Source organism: Ambystoma mexicanum, chromosome 4q (assembly GCF_040938575.1).
Source record: "Ambystoma mexicanum isolate Mex_15411 chromosome 4q, UKY_AmexF1_1, whole genome shotgun sequence".
Lineage (NCBI taxonomy): Eukaryota > Metazoa > Chordata > Amphibia > Caudata > Ambystomatidae > Ambystoma > Ambystoma mexicanum.
The window spans coordinates 238,535,506-238,554,549 of record NC_090928.1 but is presented as its reverse complement, the minus strand read 5'-3'; the positions used below and the strand labels follow the sequence as shown (position 1 = coordinate 238,554,549).

Genomic DNA, 19,044 nt, shown 5'->3' with positions numbered 1-19,044 from the left:
TGTATATTCAAGTGAGAGGAGGCAAGAATGCCAACTCCTCCAACTTGCGAATGGGACGATCTGCCCTAAAAATTGTGAACTCAGGGGGTATAGCTAAAGTTGCAGACTAGGGAGTATCATGCGTAAGCCAAGACTCCGTAATGGCCATAAAATCACAGCTGGTATCCAGAATAGTGTCAAACCTCAATGCCATGTTTAAGCAGGGAGCATGTATATAAAAGTGAAAAGCGAATTGCAGAGTTGGAGCACACCGCATCGTTTTCTGAACTGTATGGCTTAAACTCTGATTTGAGGGGTAAAGGAGCAACCAGGTCACTGACAGGACCGGATAACAAGGGAATAAGATTAACCAAGTCAGAGCTTGTGGTGTCGCGGACAGAAACCATGATGCACAATATGTGGATTGGAGCAAAAGATAAAGTACCTGTATGCCTCAGAACCAACGGAAGGCGAGAGGCAGACGTGTGGCCACCACGTACACAAACCGGCTTGTTGCGAATGCGGCATGGGTCTCACAAAATGCATGCCAGAACTACAAAACAGATTGGCTATATAGTTCCGTGCAGCAACAGCGTGCAGTGAACAGTAAAATATGTAAAAGCACGGTGGAACCAAGCAGGGAGGGTTAAGGGCAGATGAAGCAAGTCAATTAGTATAGATAATAATATTAATCACTAAAACGATCAACTATTTAAAATATATTCAGAACAACACAAAACAGAGTTAAAATGGCACTTGTGGTCCGGTCGCCCATGTCGGGCTTCTCTGTGTATCACATGAGTTGGGGGCTGCTGTCCCTCCCGCTCACTTTGCTGAGAGGTAGGATGTACGGTAGTAAAGAAGTCTATCAAATCTTCTGCTGTCTACTCAACCTACGTATCTTGTGTTAATTGAGGACACAGAGATCCAATGCTGGCCGACTGCTTCAGTTTCTTTGACTCAATTTCTTAAACTTTTAATTTGAACCCTCAATCGGTCATTGGAATCCTTCAATCCCCTGATGTCTTAGGCATTTTGCATCTTAGGTGCCTCCTCATACCATTCGGAATAGTCACCACTGTTTCAGACAAATGTTACAATATTTTTTACCTCTAATGCACGCTTTAAGTTAGCTAACCGGTCAAGATGAAAGGTACCTTATAGAGGCAATTGGTTTTGCCTATTGTCACATTTCAGGTCATGCCATTCTTTTAAATAAGTACATGTCCTACCACTATATTTGGAAAACAATGTGCTGGGGGAAGTGGCACCTCTTTGAGTGTTCAGTTCCTATGTTTCGTTTTACCATTTGTATTTTTATTTTGTTATGTGCACTTTTAACCAAATTCAATTACCCGATTATTCACCATTTCACATTTATCAACACACATGCCTAGGAAAACTCCAGTTTTATGCGGTCCTGACAAAAAGGAAATTTGAGGGTAAGGGGGCAGAGATTCCACAAAGTAGCCCTGAGAAGGGAAAAGTTAATATTCTGCTTAACCAACCATTGATTCCTTGTGCGGCAACAGAGAAGCAATACTGACAGTCATCCCCGGCCCAAAGCCCCCCCCCCACTAGAGTTTTGAAAAGGACCTCTCACCTCTTTGTTAGAGCCAGAGCAGTTCAGGAGAAGGCAGCCCGCAAGCCAGCAGTACTCCCTCAAAATGTACCCAGACACCCAAGTTACTGAATGGGAAACCAGCAAAGACCTATCCCTTCTCTATCACCCATTTGCTTCACACTACTCTACTATAGCCTTGCAGTTTGTAAGCATCCACTCACACCAACCACCCCTATCCTAACCGGTTTTTGACCTTCAATCAGAGCATTGACGAACTTAGCAATCATGAGACCTCCCCCTTCTAACCACACACAAACACAAGCATTTGCAACAGTAGATGATGATCTGCTGCAGAGCACGGTTTCTCTGACTTTGCACCATCGTTTTAGCAAACCGGCTATGTTCCAATACCCCAGTCCCCTCTCTTACAGGCCCCAGAGCACCAAGAGGCCATGCAATCGACAGATGACTTCATACATGAAAACGAATAGAAAATGCATATTGTGCATGTTTTGGAGACACATGAATAGTACTGCCACCCCTACATTGCACACAACTTACTATAGAAACCATTAAACCTGTGCATTTTCTGGAGACAAGCACACATTTTCGGATGGAATAAATGCGTAACATGGATATGCTGAATAGCAGAGATGTAGAAAATGGTCTCTCCAGGTATGACAGTGAAATACATTAGTACTTACAGTGAGCTTCCCACGATAGGTGCTTCTGCGGCCTCGACATTCAGCAGGGTACACCTTCAGCTCTCGGCAGATACTCCCCTTAGGAACAACAGGGGGGCTGATGAAGGCATCCACAATGGCCAAAGTGATTTGCTCATTCTTGAAAACAAACTCGAGGGGAGGAATTGCCTGCAAAACAAAAACACACTGAGTACAATCCAATAATAAGCTTAACTCCATAGTGGGCAGAATTGGCAGTCAGTCAATATTATGAACGGTCATTCGTTCTGCCCCCAATTTACATAAAGTCACAGAGAGACTCGAGGACTACAGAAACTACAAGTTGACAATTTCATCTAAAGCACTATAATGTTAGAATTGATTCATATGACTGAAAAGGCAGGTTTGAAAATGTTTTGCAATTAGTCCACTGGGACCTTTAAATTCTAAATGGTCATTCATCCAAATACTAGTGCCAAGCCAAAACTCGGACCATACTTCTATTGCCGTTTTGGTGTTCACTACACGCAAGGCATTCAGTGACACCGATGAGGCAGGGAGAGAAGGATAGGGCAGTGTAAAATGTAAGGTACACCAATTACTGTGAGGGTTTTTTGTGCTTTTTATGGAGCAAGTTTGATGTCCTGGTTGAACTCTGGGCCCCTAATGTGTAAAACAACAAAAAAAAAAAAAGCAGTACCAGCCCATGTCCTTCGATTCAGAACCTTGGCTTCTGCTGTGACACTGAGCTGTTGCCAGTGCCGCAGACTGATGTAGGGGCAAGTAGATGTTTTTTTACGTTGAAGATCTTGGAGAACTTTGTTTTCTTCTCCCGATCACAAATCTTTTGCAGTGTCGTCCCTCATTTCTTCTCATGCTGATTTCCCCAATGTCTTATTTTGCCCTTCATGGCTCTTTGTTAAGGCGGCATTTTGTTACTCAGAATACTGCTGCACATATTGCCCTGTGGCTAGCCCTCGTACTTCCACCGACTTCATGTTGACCAACTGCACCGACTTCCCAGCCGCCTTAGACATCAGATTCAGGCACTTGTCTTATTCAGCTGGCCTTTCATGGGCTTAGCTCTCCCTTCTTCATCTCAAACTTCTACCCCTCTGCTCCTGTTCTGCACCTTCATTCCTCTAACATGTCAAATACCTAGCTTCCACAAATCATGTAAGCCTCCCCCTGGATTAAGCTCCCCTTTTTTCTACATAAAAAACAAAAATGCATTTGTCGGTCACTCAACATTGGTTTCCTTTTACTGACTTTCCCCAATGTCGAACTTCAGTTCCCTCGTTAGCACAAAGATCCCTCATGGCAATTGTACACTTAATTAGCATTACGCCTAACCAGTAAAGAACATTTTTTTATATAACAGCTGCTACCATACCACTGCCATTTTGTAGCACTCCAAATAACAGGTATTGCTATTAACATTTTTAGTAGTGCTGAATTTAAACAATCTGGTATGAGGAAATGCTTGTGGCCAATGTGGATTTAAATCTGCGACCTGCAGCTTTAACAGAGATCTTAGCGAACATTTACTTCAAAGAGCTAACAGATCAGTGAGCTCTACCTTAAATTGTTATGAAGAGTAACACCCTTTTTATGCCCAGATTTTTAAATGTGATGTTGTCCTTCAAAGTAGCTTCAGTGCATTAAAAAACTGTGAAGATCTGCCTTACCATATTCAAATCTTCACCATGTCGCTGAAAACCTGGACGATGTTGCTCCCAATAAGGGGCATTCTTCTTCATCATCCTAAAGCAAGGATTTTACCAGGCTGTCTGTCCAAAAGCTGTATTGGATGCGTTGCCCAAAACAACTTGCATTTGTTCGATCCCATCCCTCCTCATTGTCGGTGGCATTAGGACCCTCATTGGCCACGCAGCGAGGCTCCATTCTTTGGTGGCCTTCAGGCCTTAACACTTCCAAGAGCCAAGGAGCGAGTAGGTTGCTTTTGTGTGGCTGCTCAGACATAAATCATCCCAAGGGTTTGGGGTGAATGAACACATCAAATAGTGAGGGCCAGGAGGCCACCAGGGGGCGCGCAGGCAATGGCTGCCTGATCGTACTGCTCCCGCCAAAGCCGGGCTGAACAAGGGGATTGAGCCCCCCCGAAACCCACCAGGCGGACCCAGCACGACGGCGTTGTGTGGTGACACCCCCGGGCACCTAGTGAGCGAAAAAGCGACGCTCGGGGTCGCCGGGAAGCACGAGAACGGGACCTGTAACGTCTGCCCGGGACGAACCCGCGCAGGGCCTCAGCAGCTGCGGCGCGAGAGAGTGGAGAGGAGCCCCGCGGACGCCGCGCAGACACGGTGTGGAGTCCCCCTCCCCCCGCCTCACCCGATTGATCCCCGATCCTGCTGCACGGTCGGCCCCGAGAGCGGGGGCCACGGCGGGATGAGGGGGCTTCCCCCCCGGGGTTGTGGAACTGATCCTCGCCCCTCCCCCCAGCCTCCGCAGAGCAGCGGGCCGCGGGCCTGGCCCGGCGGGCGGAGAACATACGTAGAGGAGCCGAAACCCATCGCACCTCGGAGCTAGCCCCGAGACACTTTGAGGATCGCCAGGCAGGAGGCCCCCCAACAAGGCAGTAGGACCCACATTACGGCAAGGGGGGCCCAGGCCAGGCAAGGAGCCAGACTTTGTCCGTAACGGAGGCGAAGGGTTCCGGGTGGGGAAAACGAGTCGGGCCCATGCCACTCTCCACCCCCCCACGAGGAAAGCATCAACAGTCCTGTGCGGACCCCGGGTGCGAGGCCCCCGCCGGGTGTTGGTGGTGCCCGCCCGAGGACGGCCTTAGTCTCCCCCCCCCCGGAGATCAGAGAGCGGAGGATTGGGGGGCAGGGACCACGGACCCAGTTGCCCACATAGATACAACTGGACAGACCAGCAACAACTTAAGCAGGCTGCAGCGACTCTGGTCCGGGTGAGAGGCCCTCCACTTGGAGAGGGCGGGGTGTGTGCCCGCCCAATAAAGACCCCCCTGCAACGGCATATCTCAGCTAGGTGAGGGTGTGCCCGGTCCCGCCCCGCCCCCCAATTTTTTTCACGGCCCCCCACTGAGAGCCCCAAGAAGGAAACCACTGGCTGATCCAGAAAGGGGGGGGGCGGCCAGATGAACTGGCGGAAAACCTTACAGGAATTTCACTTTCAGGAGACGGCGAGCAGCAAGAGAAGCCCAAGCCCCACTAAAGGAATGGCCCAGTCGGAGGCCCCGGTACCCTCCACGACGACCATGGAAAGAGGTTTTGCCTCAATATTACAGGAAATCAGGGACGTGCGGTCTGACATTGCCCAGAAATTTGAGAAAATTGATCAAAGGGTGGACAAGGTCGAGGATAGACTGTTGCAGGTGGAGACCAATCAAACATCATCAGCGTCCCTAGAGTTGGATGTAGGGCTGAGGCTAGCGGCCCTGGAGAAAAGGGATGAGGAGAGGTCCAGGCAGATGGACAACTTTGAAAACAGGGAAAGGAGGAACAACCTCAGAATTTTTGGGGTACACGTAGTGGAAGGGGAAACGGAGAGAGACATTATCCAAACGGTGAGAGACATCATCACCCTCCAATTTGCTGAAGAAATGACTACAGAACCCACATTTGATAGGGTGCATAGGGCCGGGGGCAGGGTCGGGGCCCCCGATCTATTCTCGTCCGGTTTCACTACTATTCGGAAAAAACAAAGGTGTTGGAGGAAGCCAGGAAGGCTTGGGAGATCACTTACAACAATGCCCAGATCGCAATCTACCAAGATCTCTCCGCCTACACTCTGGCCAAACGCAGGATGTGTCGCCCCCTAACACTGCTGCTTAAGGAAAAGGGGGTCCGCTACCAGTGGGGCTATCCATTCTCCCTGACTTTCGAGTATATGGGCCAGCGGTCAACTCTGATCACGGAAGACGACATACGAGGAGCCATCCAGGAATACGTAGTGGTCTCGAATCCCTGGAGGGGCCCGTCGGGGCCAGAGAGGGATACTCCGGGAGGCCCAGGCCCGTCGAAAGATAGGAGAAGAAAAGCAGGCGTGAGGAAATATAGGAAAATGAATACTCCGTCGCCAGTTAAGGAGGGAGAGCGGAACGACTCCGAGGACTGAGGACTGGGGAAACCCGCCAAATCTCACAATGTGAAGTGAAAAGTCAGTGGATTTGCCATTATCAGCGTCCCTACGAACAGCAAGTATGAGGGAGTCATGTGGGGGATGACGCTGCAGGGAGGGAGGGGGGGCTCATAAGGACGAGCATTACATGGAGCGCCTGGTCGAAGCGGGCAGGCTGGTGGTTCGGGCCAAAAGCCAGCGATGGCAGAACTACTTGGCTGGACGCCCGGGTGGGGGGGGGGGGGGTTACATGAGACTGTTGGGGTTTTTCAGTTAGGGGTTGGGACTGGGGGGCAGTTGGAGAAATGTTTTAGGCCCTCCAGGGTAGGAGGGGGAGGGTGGGGGGGAAAGTGGGAGCACAATATGACAATAAGGGAGCGCGCGAGGAGGGGTGAGGTGACGAGGTAGTCGGCGAAAAAAGAATACTTATTTAATGGATGACAGTCTACCATCCCTGGGAGTGGGCACCCTAAACGTCTGGGGTCTGAACACTCCTACAAAGAGGTCCCTGGTTTGCAGGGAATTTAGAAGGGCTAACCTTGACCTTCTTTTCGTGCAAGAGACTCACTGGGCCTGGGGGAAGGAGCCCAAAATGCGGGCTGGAGCAATCGGGGAGGTCTTCTGTGCATCTCATAAGGCCAAGAAAAGAGGAGTGGCCATGTTAATATCAAGGAATGTGGGTTTCGAGAAAGAGGCCATATTGAAAGATCCAGAAGGCCGTTACTTGTTGGTCCGGGGGTCCCTGCAGGGTGCCCCTCTAACCTTAGCTGTAGTATACGGGCCGAATGAAGGTCAACTCAATTCTGGGAAGAGGTGAGGGATAAACTTAAGCTCTTTGTCCAGGGCCCGATGGTGGTAGGGGGGATTTCAATATGGTTCTAAACCCGTCCAGAGATAGGAAACGTGTGGGCCCCCAGATTCCCAGGGTGGCAGGTGAGACCATGGCAAGAAATTTCCAGAGAGTCAACTCAGAACTAGGCCTGGTGGACACGACCCCCCCCCCCCCCCTGGGTCAGGCGCCCCCTTCTTCACATACTACTTAGCCAGCCATACTTCCTTTTCCAGAATAGACTACATCCTAGTGGTTGAGACCCTACATCCATTTGTCACTGGCCACAGGGTGGACCCGGTCCCCTGGTCGGACCACGATCTGGTACGAGTCACCGTAGCAAGGGGATGGGCCAACGACCGCAGGGGTAGATGGAAATGCAATGACTGCTTGCTGAAGGACGAGGTCCACACGCAGGAGGTCGCCATAACGGACTTCTTCAAGATCAATGACAATGGGGAGGTTGGCCCGCACACCCTATGGGATGCTTTCAAGGCAACCCCAAGGGGCGTTCTCATTAAGAAGGGAGCCCAGAATAAAGTGAGGGATGCCCAAGAAAGGTCCCGGAGGGAAAAAATAGCCCATCTCCAGCCGGAGGGCTCCCCAACGGTGCCCTTAGACCGCAAACAGGTAATCGCCCTGGACGACTACAGGCTCCAGTTGAAGGACCTCCTCATCCACAAAACAGAAAGGAGTCTCCAGCTGGTTAAGCAGAAATACTATGAAAAGGGGGACAGGGCAGATAGGATCCTAGCCTGGAAAATGAGGGAGGTGCAAAGAAGTAGAATGGTGAAAGCCGCGAAGAACGATGTGGGGTCAATAGAACATGAAGCGTCCCATTTAGGAGAGGCCTTCCGCCGATACTATGAACAATTATACTCAGAATATACTGGGGGCGAGACCGAGATAGAAAGGTTTTTGAATTCCATACAAGTCCCGGCCCTGACTAGGGAAATGGCCGACAGGTTGGAGGGTCCAGTGCAGGAAGACGAGGTCGAACAGGTGATAAGTGGGATGAGGGCGGGCACTTCCCCGGGTGAGGATGGCTTCTCAGTATACTTCTACAAAAGGTTTCGCTCGACCCTGGCCCCAATTTAGTAAAGGTTTTCAATGCAGTCCTGGAGGGGGGAACCCTTCCGGACTCTATGATGGAAGCCATAATCGTAGTATTACCCAAGGAAGGCAAGTACCCCACAGAGTGCTCCTCCTACCGCCCAATATCCCTACTAAACATCGATGTCAAGATCCTAGCCAAGGTAATTGGGAGGCGGATGGAGGAGATACTACCGAAACTGGTCCACGGAGACCAGGTTAGATTCATAAGAGACAGGCAGGGCTCGGATAATATCCGCAAAACCATAGATTTATTCCACTGTGCCCAGGGATCGGATCTCAACACGAGTGTCCTCTCTCTGGACTCGGAAAAGGCATTCGACAGGGTCGAGTGGAGATACATGCAACTCCTCCTCCAGAAAATGGGCTTTGGGGTACACATCAGGGAATGGGTGGCAGCACTGTACAGAGCCCCGTGGGCAAGAGTCCAAGTGAATGGCAGTATTTCGGAATCATTCTCCCTCTCCCGGGGAACGAGACAGGGATGCCCGCTTTCTCCCCTGATATACGTCCTAACAATGGAGCCCCTGGCCATAGCAGTAAGAGAACACCCGGACATCCGGGGGATTAGGAGAGGAGAAGTAGAATTCAAACTGTCCCTGTTTGCGGACGATATTCTGGCCTATCTGGTGGACCCGAGCTCCTCGCTCCCCCCTCTCCTGTCTCTGATGTCCGCTTTCGGGCGCTTCTCGGGATTGAAGATCAATACTTCCAAATCAGTTCTACTCCCCATGAGGGTATGTGACCTGGGTTTGGACCCCTTGGACAGACTCAATGGAATAACAGTGGGGAAGGCCTCTATCCGATACCTGGGCGTCCTCCTTACCAGGGACATATCCAACCTCGCCCCCACAAATAATTATCCTGTTCTGGTGGGAATCTCCGCTGACCTCAGGAGATGGGGCTCGATGGTTCTGTCCTGGTACGGCCGCATGACATCGGTAAAAATGAACATACTACCGCGCTTACTTTATCTCTTTACTGCTCTCCCTACTACCGTCCCAGACCACACCTTTAGGACGTTACAGAATGCGGTGAGAGAGTTTGTATGGCAGGACAAAACCCCGAGGACCGCAAAGGCGGTCCTGACCTTACCGAGAGAGGAGGGAGGGTTCGGGTTTCCAGACTTCCAATTGTACTTTCGTGCAGCCCAATTGCGCGTCCTCCTGGAGCACATGAAAGAGGGGATGGGAACTTACTGGTCTTACCTGGAAGACATGGATACTCACCGCTTGAAAGTTCGAGACCTCCCGTGGGCCCCACATAGGTCGATCCCGAGTAGACTTAAATCCCACCCTACACTGGCGGTCCTCTGGGCAATCTGGAAAGAGTGCCCCCAGACGGCACATTTGACATCATGGCCGTCCCCGATGTCCTCACTCTGGGGCCACCCCCTCAAACTGGGGAGCGGGGGTACCAAAAGGCTCAGACCTGGTCCGACTTGGGAATGGAATGGGCGGGCCAACTATTCAAAGAAGGGGAATTCCAATCATATGAGGAGTTAAGAGACGCTCTTGGGCAGGGGTCTCTTTCCATATTTGAATATCTCCGCCTGAAAGGTATCCTCTGTGATCAGTCATGGGGTCAAAACTTAAAAAGGCAGCTGACCCCTTTTGAGAAATTTCTTGATTCAGCGACCTCAAGGAAGGGGGCGGTGTCTGGGATATACAAGATTCTTAACACCATTAATTTGGCAGAGAGGAGGGGGTTCCGTACATTCTGGAACGATCTGGCAGGGGAGGTGATCTCAGAGGGCGCCTGGTCGAGGATATTTAAAATTGCATTCCACTGAAACTTGTTCACGGCAGATATGGAACATAACTTTAAAATCTTACAGGGGTGGCACAGAAACCCAGTGAGGCTGTCAAAAATGTTTTCAGGAGTGTCCCCCGAATGCCCAAGGGGTTGCGGTCAGGTCGGATCGAGGGGCATTATGTGGTGGCATTGCCCGAAGGTACAGGCGTACTGGGAGAGGGTAAGGGGTTGGATCGCGGAAGTCTCAGAGGAACTGCTCCCCCACAACCCCTTGACGGTGCTGCTGGGTCTCCCCCCAGAAGACACGGACAAATATAGATACCCCAGAATGTGTGAAACAATGCTAAGGGCGGGGAGGGTGGCCTTGGCCCAGAAAAAGAAGAGTCCGGAGACCCCCTCAATGGAGGACTGGCTAAAGAAGGTGAAGCAGATGTTCTTGATGGACACAATTACAGCAATGGTAAACAACGACTCTGGCTCATTCCAAGCGAACTGGTATGGGGTGCAGGAGTCCTGGGGATAGGATGTTCATTGAAGCCCGGTCGGGGGTGGGTGAGTGGAACAGCCAGGAGCTCGGAGGAGGGCGGATGCCCACGGCACGGGGAACGGTGATCGAACAACAGTCATGGAATACTTCAGCGCCCACAGTCACTTCCAACCTCTGGTTACATATGTGCACTCAAAGTGTCTCCCAGTTATTTTGCACTAGTTGAAATGTGCTTCTGTTTTTTCCCCTCTGTTTCTTTTCTCTTTTTATTTTTCATTTTGGGGGGTTTGGGAGGGGGGGCTGGGGTTGCAGGGCGTACCGATTGTCTATTCTTTGATCATGCTTTGTCCCTGTTTGTTACACCATGAAAATGTTAATAAAACCAAAGTTAAAAAAAAAAAATAGTGAGGGCCAGAGGTCGAGTCAAAATAACTTATGGGGACAAATTTGATGTTCTCACCTGCAGATTAGTACCTTATGGTTATCAACAGGATTTAAAAATAACGTTTACAGGGGGTTTAAAGGTTGTCTGCTATGGGGTTTTAGGGCAAATGAGTGCGAAATGTGAGAAACCAGAGGGTGTCCCACCCACTAGGCCCCAGAGATTTCTCTCTCAGGTGGCTAGGGCAAAGCCATCGCCTTTGGATCCAGACCCTGAGGGTGGACTAGTGCGCGAGGATCACCTGGGTGAGGGGTCTTCATGAAGTGGGGGTGAGGCTGCCAATGGTGAGACGCGATAGTCCCCCCTTCTTTGTTTATCTAACCCATCCATTTTTTAGGATTCTCTGAGGTCCCAACGCCCACCCCCTTTTTATACAAACACTGGGCCGAGGAAGAGGGTGACAGAGTAACAACACTAACTCTCATACATCGTACTGGACATGTCCCACTAATCAGGTCAGGCAAAGTCAGGCACTTTTAAGTGCATACACCTGATACCAATTCGTTCTCCTCACACTGATAACAGGCAGAACATAAAGACACACTCGAAGCCAGGCGGAACAAGAGTACGAGCAGAACTTTCAGGGCGAAGGCAAACCTACTAGAGCAGAGCGACGGGCCAAGGGATGAGAGCAGCTGGTCGAAAACCCCAAGAGTTCCCTACTGGAGGTTGTTGCCTCCAACAGGCCGCGAAAGATACGGGGAGAAGGTCAGATCCCACATCAGGTGGCTGCATTGTGTTACAAGGAAGCCAGCGACACTCCGGGGTGAACGGCAGAGTTGGGGAGGCGAGGCCAAGCCTGTGGTACTAACCTTGATTTGTGAATTGGAAATCGTAAAACCAAAAAAGACACGCACACAGCCGGTGAGTTGGCAAGCGACCTGAGGGAGCGGTGTGTGTTAAAGAATGTTTGAAGTGGCAACATTATATCGCAAGTGAAGACTGCACGCCTGTGGATGAGACACGAAGAAAGGCAGATCTGTGAATGAACTTTGAAGTAAGGACAGCTGTGAAATCAGCGAGAGTAACGGAGTGGTCTGGCGAAAGGAAGTAGCCCACTCCAAAGTCTCTGTGAAAAGTGCATTGTTTGTACGGTAAAGTAAAGGAAGTGCAAAAGCGTAGTAAGCAGAATTGACTCCTAGAGAAGGGGAGAGTGAAAGTTGAACCTTGAACTTTGAGTCCAAGTGGTCCTGTGGAGGTCTGTAAAGAAAGCCACACACATTCGAAAGTCTTTGACATCCAAAAGCAGTCTGAGCCTGACTGAGGGAAACTCGAATTATAATAAGCTTGGGGAAGGGAGCCCCCTTGCAAGCTTGTTGAACTGAATTGTGAAAGGTCTGAGCGCGACAGAGGGGAACCCACGTGAACCGAGGGGGACCTATGCAAACTTTGTTTTGAAGAGGTCTGATCCCGACAGAGGGGGACCTAGGTGAACCTTTTGTTGAAACATTATTTGTAAGTCTGGAAAGAGACTTTAACTGTTTATTGTGGTGAAAACCTGAAACAGAGTGCGTGATCCTGCCTACAGGGATCGCCTTACTCCGTGTGGTCCAACATGGGGAGCAGAGCTGATTCAGCCACATTTATTCTTTAGAACACCGACTTTTCCTTTACACACATTTCTCCTTTATATACTTTTAGATAGGGCAGAGATTAGGTTTTGTTAGCATAGGCCATTTTGATTGGACTACACTAGGACTGTTTTGTTTATCGTTTGATGGTCAACACTACTCTAATCTTAGTTATGGGGCAAAGTAGGAGTTTATCCAACCCCAGAAACTTCAATAGAGGTTTTACAGATTGTACTTATTGTGTCAGTGTCATACTTGTGATACCATGCCTCCCCTACAGAAAGCACTGTCAAAAGGCACATAGTGCTGGTAACATATAGCCACTTTGAACCCCCTCATCGCTGTGTCCCATCATCCAATCTGAATAACCTCCAGCATGTGCCCCCTAACCTTCTGTTCCTTTCGCCCACATTACTTTATGTCTTTACACATACTGTGCATCTTCACTCACTCTTGGTCCTCCTCACCTACTACGTGCACCCAACCTATTCTGCATCTCTCTAAGTGACTGTATCCATTCCACCCACTCAATGCTTACTTCTTCCTTACCCATTTTGCGACGCCTTTAAACATTCAGCGAACCCATCACAATGTGCCCCCACCACACCCACTGTGCACTCACCCACTCTGTACCCACCACTCAATCTTTGCCACTTTCACAGAACATGCACCACCTTTGCCCACTCAGTTCCTCTTTTATTCATTCTATACTTTGTGCCCCACCATATACAGTACATCCCTCGCCCACTCTGTGCTCACTTCACCTTGTCACCGCCCACTTCACCCCCACTGTGCTATCAACTATTTGTTTGCCCATCACCCACTGTATACCTCATAACCAGAATCATTCTAAGTCTTTCAAATGTATAAATGAGCTCTTTCACGGGCAGAGTACAAAAGTAACAATGCTGGTTGTGATGACTCCAATGGACTGATCACATTCCCCCAGCGGTGACCTCCTCCCATGTGGCCAGGAGACATCAGCCGCTACCTGATCCTGACCCTGGGGGCAGCTATATGAGGAAGGATCACATGGGATGAGACAATTATCGGGGAGATGTCATGACTTAATTGGACGAGACGTGGTATCCACCCCCTTTCCCATGCCTAAAACTTTAATGGCCTATTGCCAGCCGTGTGTTACCCCTTGTAGAGGCAGTAAAGAAACCTCTTCCCAATATTCTTTAGGTCAAACCTCCACCTATGACCTAAAACACACAAAGCGCCAACAAAACCCTTTTTGCTTCTGATGTATCTTTATGTGAAACTGTTCTCTCATGTAACGCTTTATGTCCAATGACACCCATGGACTCAAATTCCCATAATCACCTAAGTACTGAGGCAAGGAGGATGAAGGAGTTGGTACAAGGCAACAGGAGCCAAAGCTCAATGTGCTGACTAGCTGTTCTACAGAATCACCTGTGCGCGGGATATTTAAAGATGGCAACCGCACTACTGAGTGTGGCAGTGCAGGTGAAGACGTCAGTTCCTCTTCAGAGAGGGAGAGACAGGAGAGACGTACCAGCGTGGTGGAGCAATGGAGTCTGCAGAGACAGGTGGAGAAACGCAGTGCGCAAGCAGGAAGTGCTGTGGAGACGCCAGGAGAGTTCCTGGGCGCTCGGCTACTCGAAGAGGCAGCATTCTCCATACCGGGACCTGATGGGAAGCAGGCGTGTGACCGCAGAGCAGTGAAGGAAGTCGGAAGGACATATGTAAAATCCAGAGTGAGACGCGAGTGGCAGAGCCACACCGCAGAAGCATTAACAGGACCAGAGACACTGGAGAGAACCGTTGAGTCAACCCAAAGCAAGTGGGGACCCCAGGCATTCCGACGACTGCGCAAACGACAATTTAATGTTCTGTGATTGCTAATACAGAAACTACAATTGTGAGAAACCTGAAGGCACTCTCACTTTCACAACTACTCCCCAGGGATTTTCTGTTTAGGTGGCCAGGGAAGGGCCATCGCTTTTGGATCCCGACCCTGGGGGTGGACTAGCGAGGGAGGATCACCTGAGTGGAGGGTCCTTGGAGATTGGGGAGAGGGTGACAGGGGGTGAGACATTCCTGACATTGAATGACATAATCCTCCCTCAGCCTTTGTTGATATTGTTATTCATAACGTAGACTACCTATAGAAAACACCACTATTATACTTGGACGAAGAAGAGCGATCTTGGAAACTATAGAGCTGAAGGTCAGGCATGTCCCACTGATTGGTTTAACTATAGTCAGGCAAGTCCAATCCAGGTCTCACACCTGAAACCCTTTGAGGGGATTCATGTGCATAAAAGGTGGTGCACAGGACAGGAGGAGGAGGAGAGATCTGCCTTTGCGAGAAAGGTAGAGAGCAGCAGGGAAGCCAAAGCGACTGCTGTGAGCCAGAAGAGAGCGCAACACGAGAACACTGGGAACTTGCAGAGCAGGGCGCTCTGCGAAAGCGAGGCGAGTGAGCCGTGTCTCCAGGGAGCCGGTGATTTCGGAGGAAGGAAGCTGTGTTGAGTGTGGCCCTTCCCGTTTGGTTCTGCAGATGTTCCTTCCTCTGAGTGAAGGAGCCAGCCCAGGAGTGATTAAGGGGTGGGTAGCGAGACCCTGACCTCATTTGTTGAGAAGCCGTGAAAACAGAAGAGCTGTGAAGTCCAGCAATATGACCGGTAAGTTTCTATGTGTGAAGAAACCCGGTACGCGAATGCAGGAAGTGTGAGTCTACATTGTGACAGAGCAGGCGCGTGCCGCCAGTATGCTTATGAATGTCTACGAGCTGCGATGAGAGCAAGAATAACTGAACGCTACGTTAACAATAGAATACATTGAAAGTTACTGAAACACTATCAGACTGGTCGCGTGCAAATGGCACGTTCTCGAAAGACTCTGATCAAAGCAGAAGAGAGAAATGAACCAAGTGCAAGGTTAAAAACGGATTGTGTGGAAACAATACATCAGAGTGGTCACGTCTGAGGGAGCTGACGTGTTCAAAAGTCTCTGAGCAATTAAGGACACTGAGAAAGTAATAAGAACAGTCAATAGTATTGAAAAGAGGATGAAAGCTGTGAATGAGCACCTGAGGGGAGCCAGTAAAGTGTGAGCAAAATGTGCAACTAGCAAAACAAATAGAAATGATTGTAAACCTAAACCAACAAAGGGGAAATTGGGGGAAAAAGCCAAAGAAGTGCCAAGAAAAATAAATCAATAACCTATGAACTTTTCAGTCTTCCCGAGTTGGTTGTGAACCATTAACTCAATTTAAGTCAAGGTGACAGAAAGCTGGGGCAAGGCCAACTGGTTGCGTGACCTATAGTGCGTGGGCCGTGTGGCCCTTGTACTGCCCCTAGACCAGGAAGGCCCACCAAATCTAGGAGAATTGCGAAAGCAACCCTGAAAACAATATAGAGCTGAAGATTGGAACTTTGTTTGGAGAATCAGCGCTTGGGGAAGGGAACCCTGAGCTCCTTTGGAACAATGTTTTTAAACCAGTGCTTAAAGGTTGGGGAAAGAGACCCCCCAAGTCATGAAGGAACATTTGAACTGTATCCTGGACTTGGAGAAGGGAGCTAGTGATTGGTCCAGACTTTATTTTGAACACCAATTAAGTTAGAATAACCCTATACTATATGTTTGCATTTGACGTCACAACAGGTATAGGTTTTAACACAGACTTCTAGACATATACTTTTCTTAGTTTCTTTAGGTAGGGAAAATCCCCACCATATCTATAGGGCAAGTTAGGCATTACACCCATCTTGATGATTAATAAAGATTCTACTGTTGAATTTATACTCGGTTGTCCATGTCATCTCTTGATACCATGCCTGTCTCACAGAATGCAGAAAAGACAAAGTACAGATCCAAGCCCCAATAAGATACGAATGCATGCGATGTAAGCGTGGGGCAAAGTTTGGAAAAACATTACTGTAGACAGAGATACTACCGAGCCAAGAATGGTTTAATGCAGTTTTGGTGATAGAAAGGAACTGTGAAACACATAAGAGGTTCTGGCAAGGGAAGGATACCTGGCAATTGGAACACGAGAGGTCCTGACAGGAGAGTACACCAGGCAGTAGGAATTGCAATAAGAGTTTTAGCAAGAAATGCTAAAGAAGGACAGTGTTTGATAGACAAAGGAGAAACTTGTGTTAAAGAAAGACTGTTACAGAACTTGTTGCCTAACCGTGCCTAACCGGAACATTGTGAATCAAGGAGAGACACAAAGGAACTGTTAGTAAAAGAGACATTGCCATCCCATTTAAGGATCCGGGGAAAGGGAACCAACCTCTGGATCCATGGTCTTTCACCTTGGAGAACATTTTCATTGGAGCTATTTGTCAGAAAGCACCAAAGTATTAACTGAAAAGGATACGGTACTTAAAAGGATACAGGTGGTAGGGTCTTCCGGATCCCTGTTCACGCGTTTTGATAGTTGTGAAGTCAAGTTAAGACCTTCCAAATGATACAACTCTCTGACTGGTAAAACAGGCAGAGTGATGGATCACTGGAAAGGGCGTGGGTAAGGTATAGGGAGTTAACCCAGAACAAAATAAAGTATCATGAATAACTGCCCCAACCTGGGTATGATGGAATAGAGAATGTCATGAATGCACACACTGACCTTGAGTCTAGGGCAGATGAATCCAGCAGAGTCTCTTGAGGAATCCAAGATAGAACAAACGACAAGGAAGGGAAGATTAGTAAGGGAGACTTATCCCGAACGGAACGAGGCTCACGCTAGATACCGGGTTGATGCACCACAGGATAGCGTCCAAAGTACTGTTCACTGTCACCTTCCCGTTATCCTTGAAAAGTTTCCTTCCCACGTAGAATAAAGTATAGAAATGAAATCGATCCCCTGTTAATATCACAGGTGCAGGAGTTGGAAATAGCGCTACAAGTACACGCGGTTCTGTACAGCCGCGAAGAAAAGAGCGTGTGCGTGTGGATTTACACGCGAGCAGGATTCACGCAGTCCAGGCCAGCAGCGCTTGAAGATAGCGTGCGCGTGTGGCTTTACACGCGAGCAGGATTCACGCAGTCCAGGCCAGCAGAGTTTGATGATAGCGTGCGCGTGTGGATTACACGCGAACAGGATTCACGCAGCCCAGACCAGCAGTGCTTGATGATAGCGTGCGCGTGTGGATTTACACGCGAGCAGGATTCACGCAGTCCAGGCCAGCAGAGTTTGAAGATAGCGTGCGCGTGTGGATTTACACGCGAACAGGATTCACGCAGCCCAGAACAGCAGCGCTTGAAGATATTGTGCGCGTGTGGATTTACACGCGAGCAGGATTCACGCAGTCTAGGCCAGCAGCGCTTGAAGATAGCGTGCGCGTGTGGATTTACACGCGAGCAGGATTCACGCAGTCCAGGCCAGCAGCGCTTGAAGATAGCGTGCGCGTGTGGATTTACACGCGAGCAGGATTCACGCAGCCCAGACCAGAAGCGTTTGAAGACAACGTGCGCGTGTGGATTTACACGTGACCAAACAGCTCCAGGAATCAGCGTGTGGCGGAAAACACGCTATAGAAGGCCCAAAAGTAGCTGTAGTAACCTGCAAGGATGCAGACCGGAGGTTCAGCTACACAACGCCAAATGATTCGATCAGAAGCAGCGAGTGAAGTTTCCACGCTGCTTAAATACGTAATGCCGTAGTTCACGTGACGAAGCAGAATACACGTGAAGTTAGCGACGTGAAAAGTGCAAACGTCGTTTTCCCGGCAACGTATCGAACAACCGCCATTTGGAATAGAACGGTCTAGCTGTTCTACGAGCGTAGGAGGTAGGACCACGTCCAGCATGCATGACACTATTCTAATTTTCAGTTGTGAAAATCAGGTTAAAGGCATTTCCTTTCTCGCTTTATTGTTTTGTTTGTAGTGCGAGTGTCGGGATAGGACGTTTTGGACACAAGGACGGCTTTTCAGTTATTGACATCCTGACACAGACAGATCTTTAGTTTTTGTTTTTTATGTAGAGAAGCTCCTATTTTGAATAGGGCCAGAGAGGCATTTTCCCAACCCATTTTTGTTTTAAAAAAAAGTCTTTAACCGAGAACACAACAGTTTTGTGTCCGCTTTCATTTCTGACCCCTCACATGGTGCTGAGCAACATGCTTCAAAGTCAATGTCACTTCACTGAAACAAATCGGAGTGTCCTCTAGGTCTGGCAACAGAGCCGATAATGTCTACCAATGTTTTGCATTTTCTTTGAACAAATAAACTTATCCCACTATGACATCCCTGAAGACAGTCTCTTGGAGAGTGTGAAAGAGCTAAATCCCTTTTAGCCCTAGGAGTGTTTTGCATATGTTGTTGCTTGTGGCAACTTGCCCCTGCTGCCCACAGCTTGCTCCCTTCATTTATTCACATTGCCTTTCACGGTTTCCCCAACACCTTTCCTTACGCTGCTGCAATTTATGATCCCTCCCTCTGGTCACTATATCTGAATCTCCGAACACACATCCCTTGTTCTGCTCCTCTACTGTCTTTCCCCACACCTCCGCAGTATGTCATCTTCCCCCATG

The 19,044-nt window shown here is 49.2% G+C and overlaps 1 protein-coding gene across 1 annotated transcript in view; it reads right to left on the bottom strand.

Annotated features, from left to right (window-relative positions):
- Window positions 1-19,044, bottom strand: part of POLR1B (RNA polymerase I subunit B) — a 754,587-nt gene that overhangs the window by 710,883 nt on the left and 24,660 nt on the right. Inside the window, exon 2 of the mRNA XM_069607790.1 lies at window positions 2,248-2,415. Within this exon, the coding sequence (XP_069463891.1) occupies window positions 2,248-2,415 (168 nt within the window). The remainder of the gene's footprint in view (window positions 1-2,247; window positions 2,416-19,044) is intronic.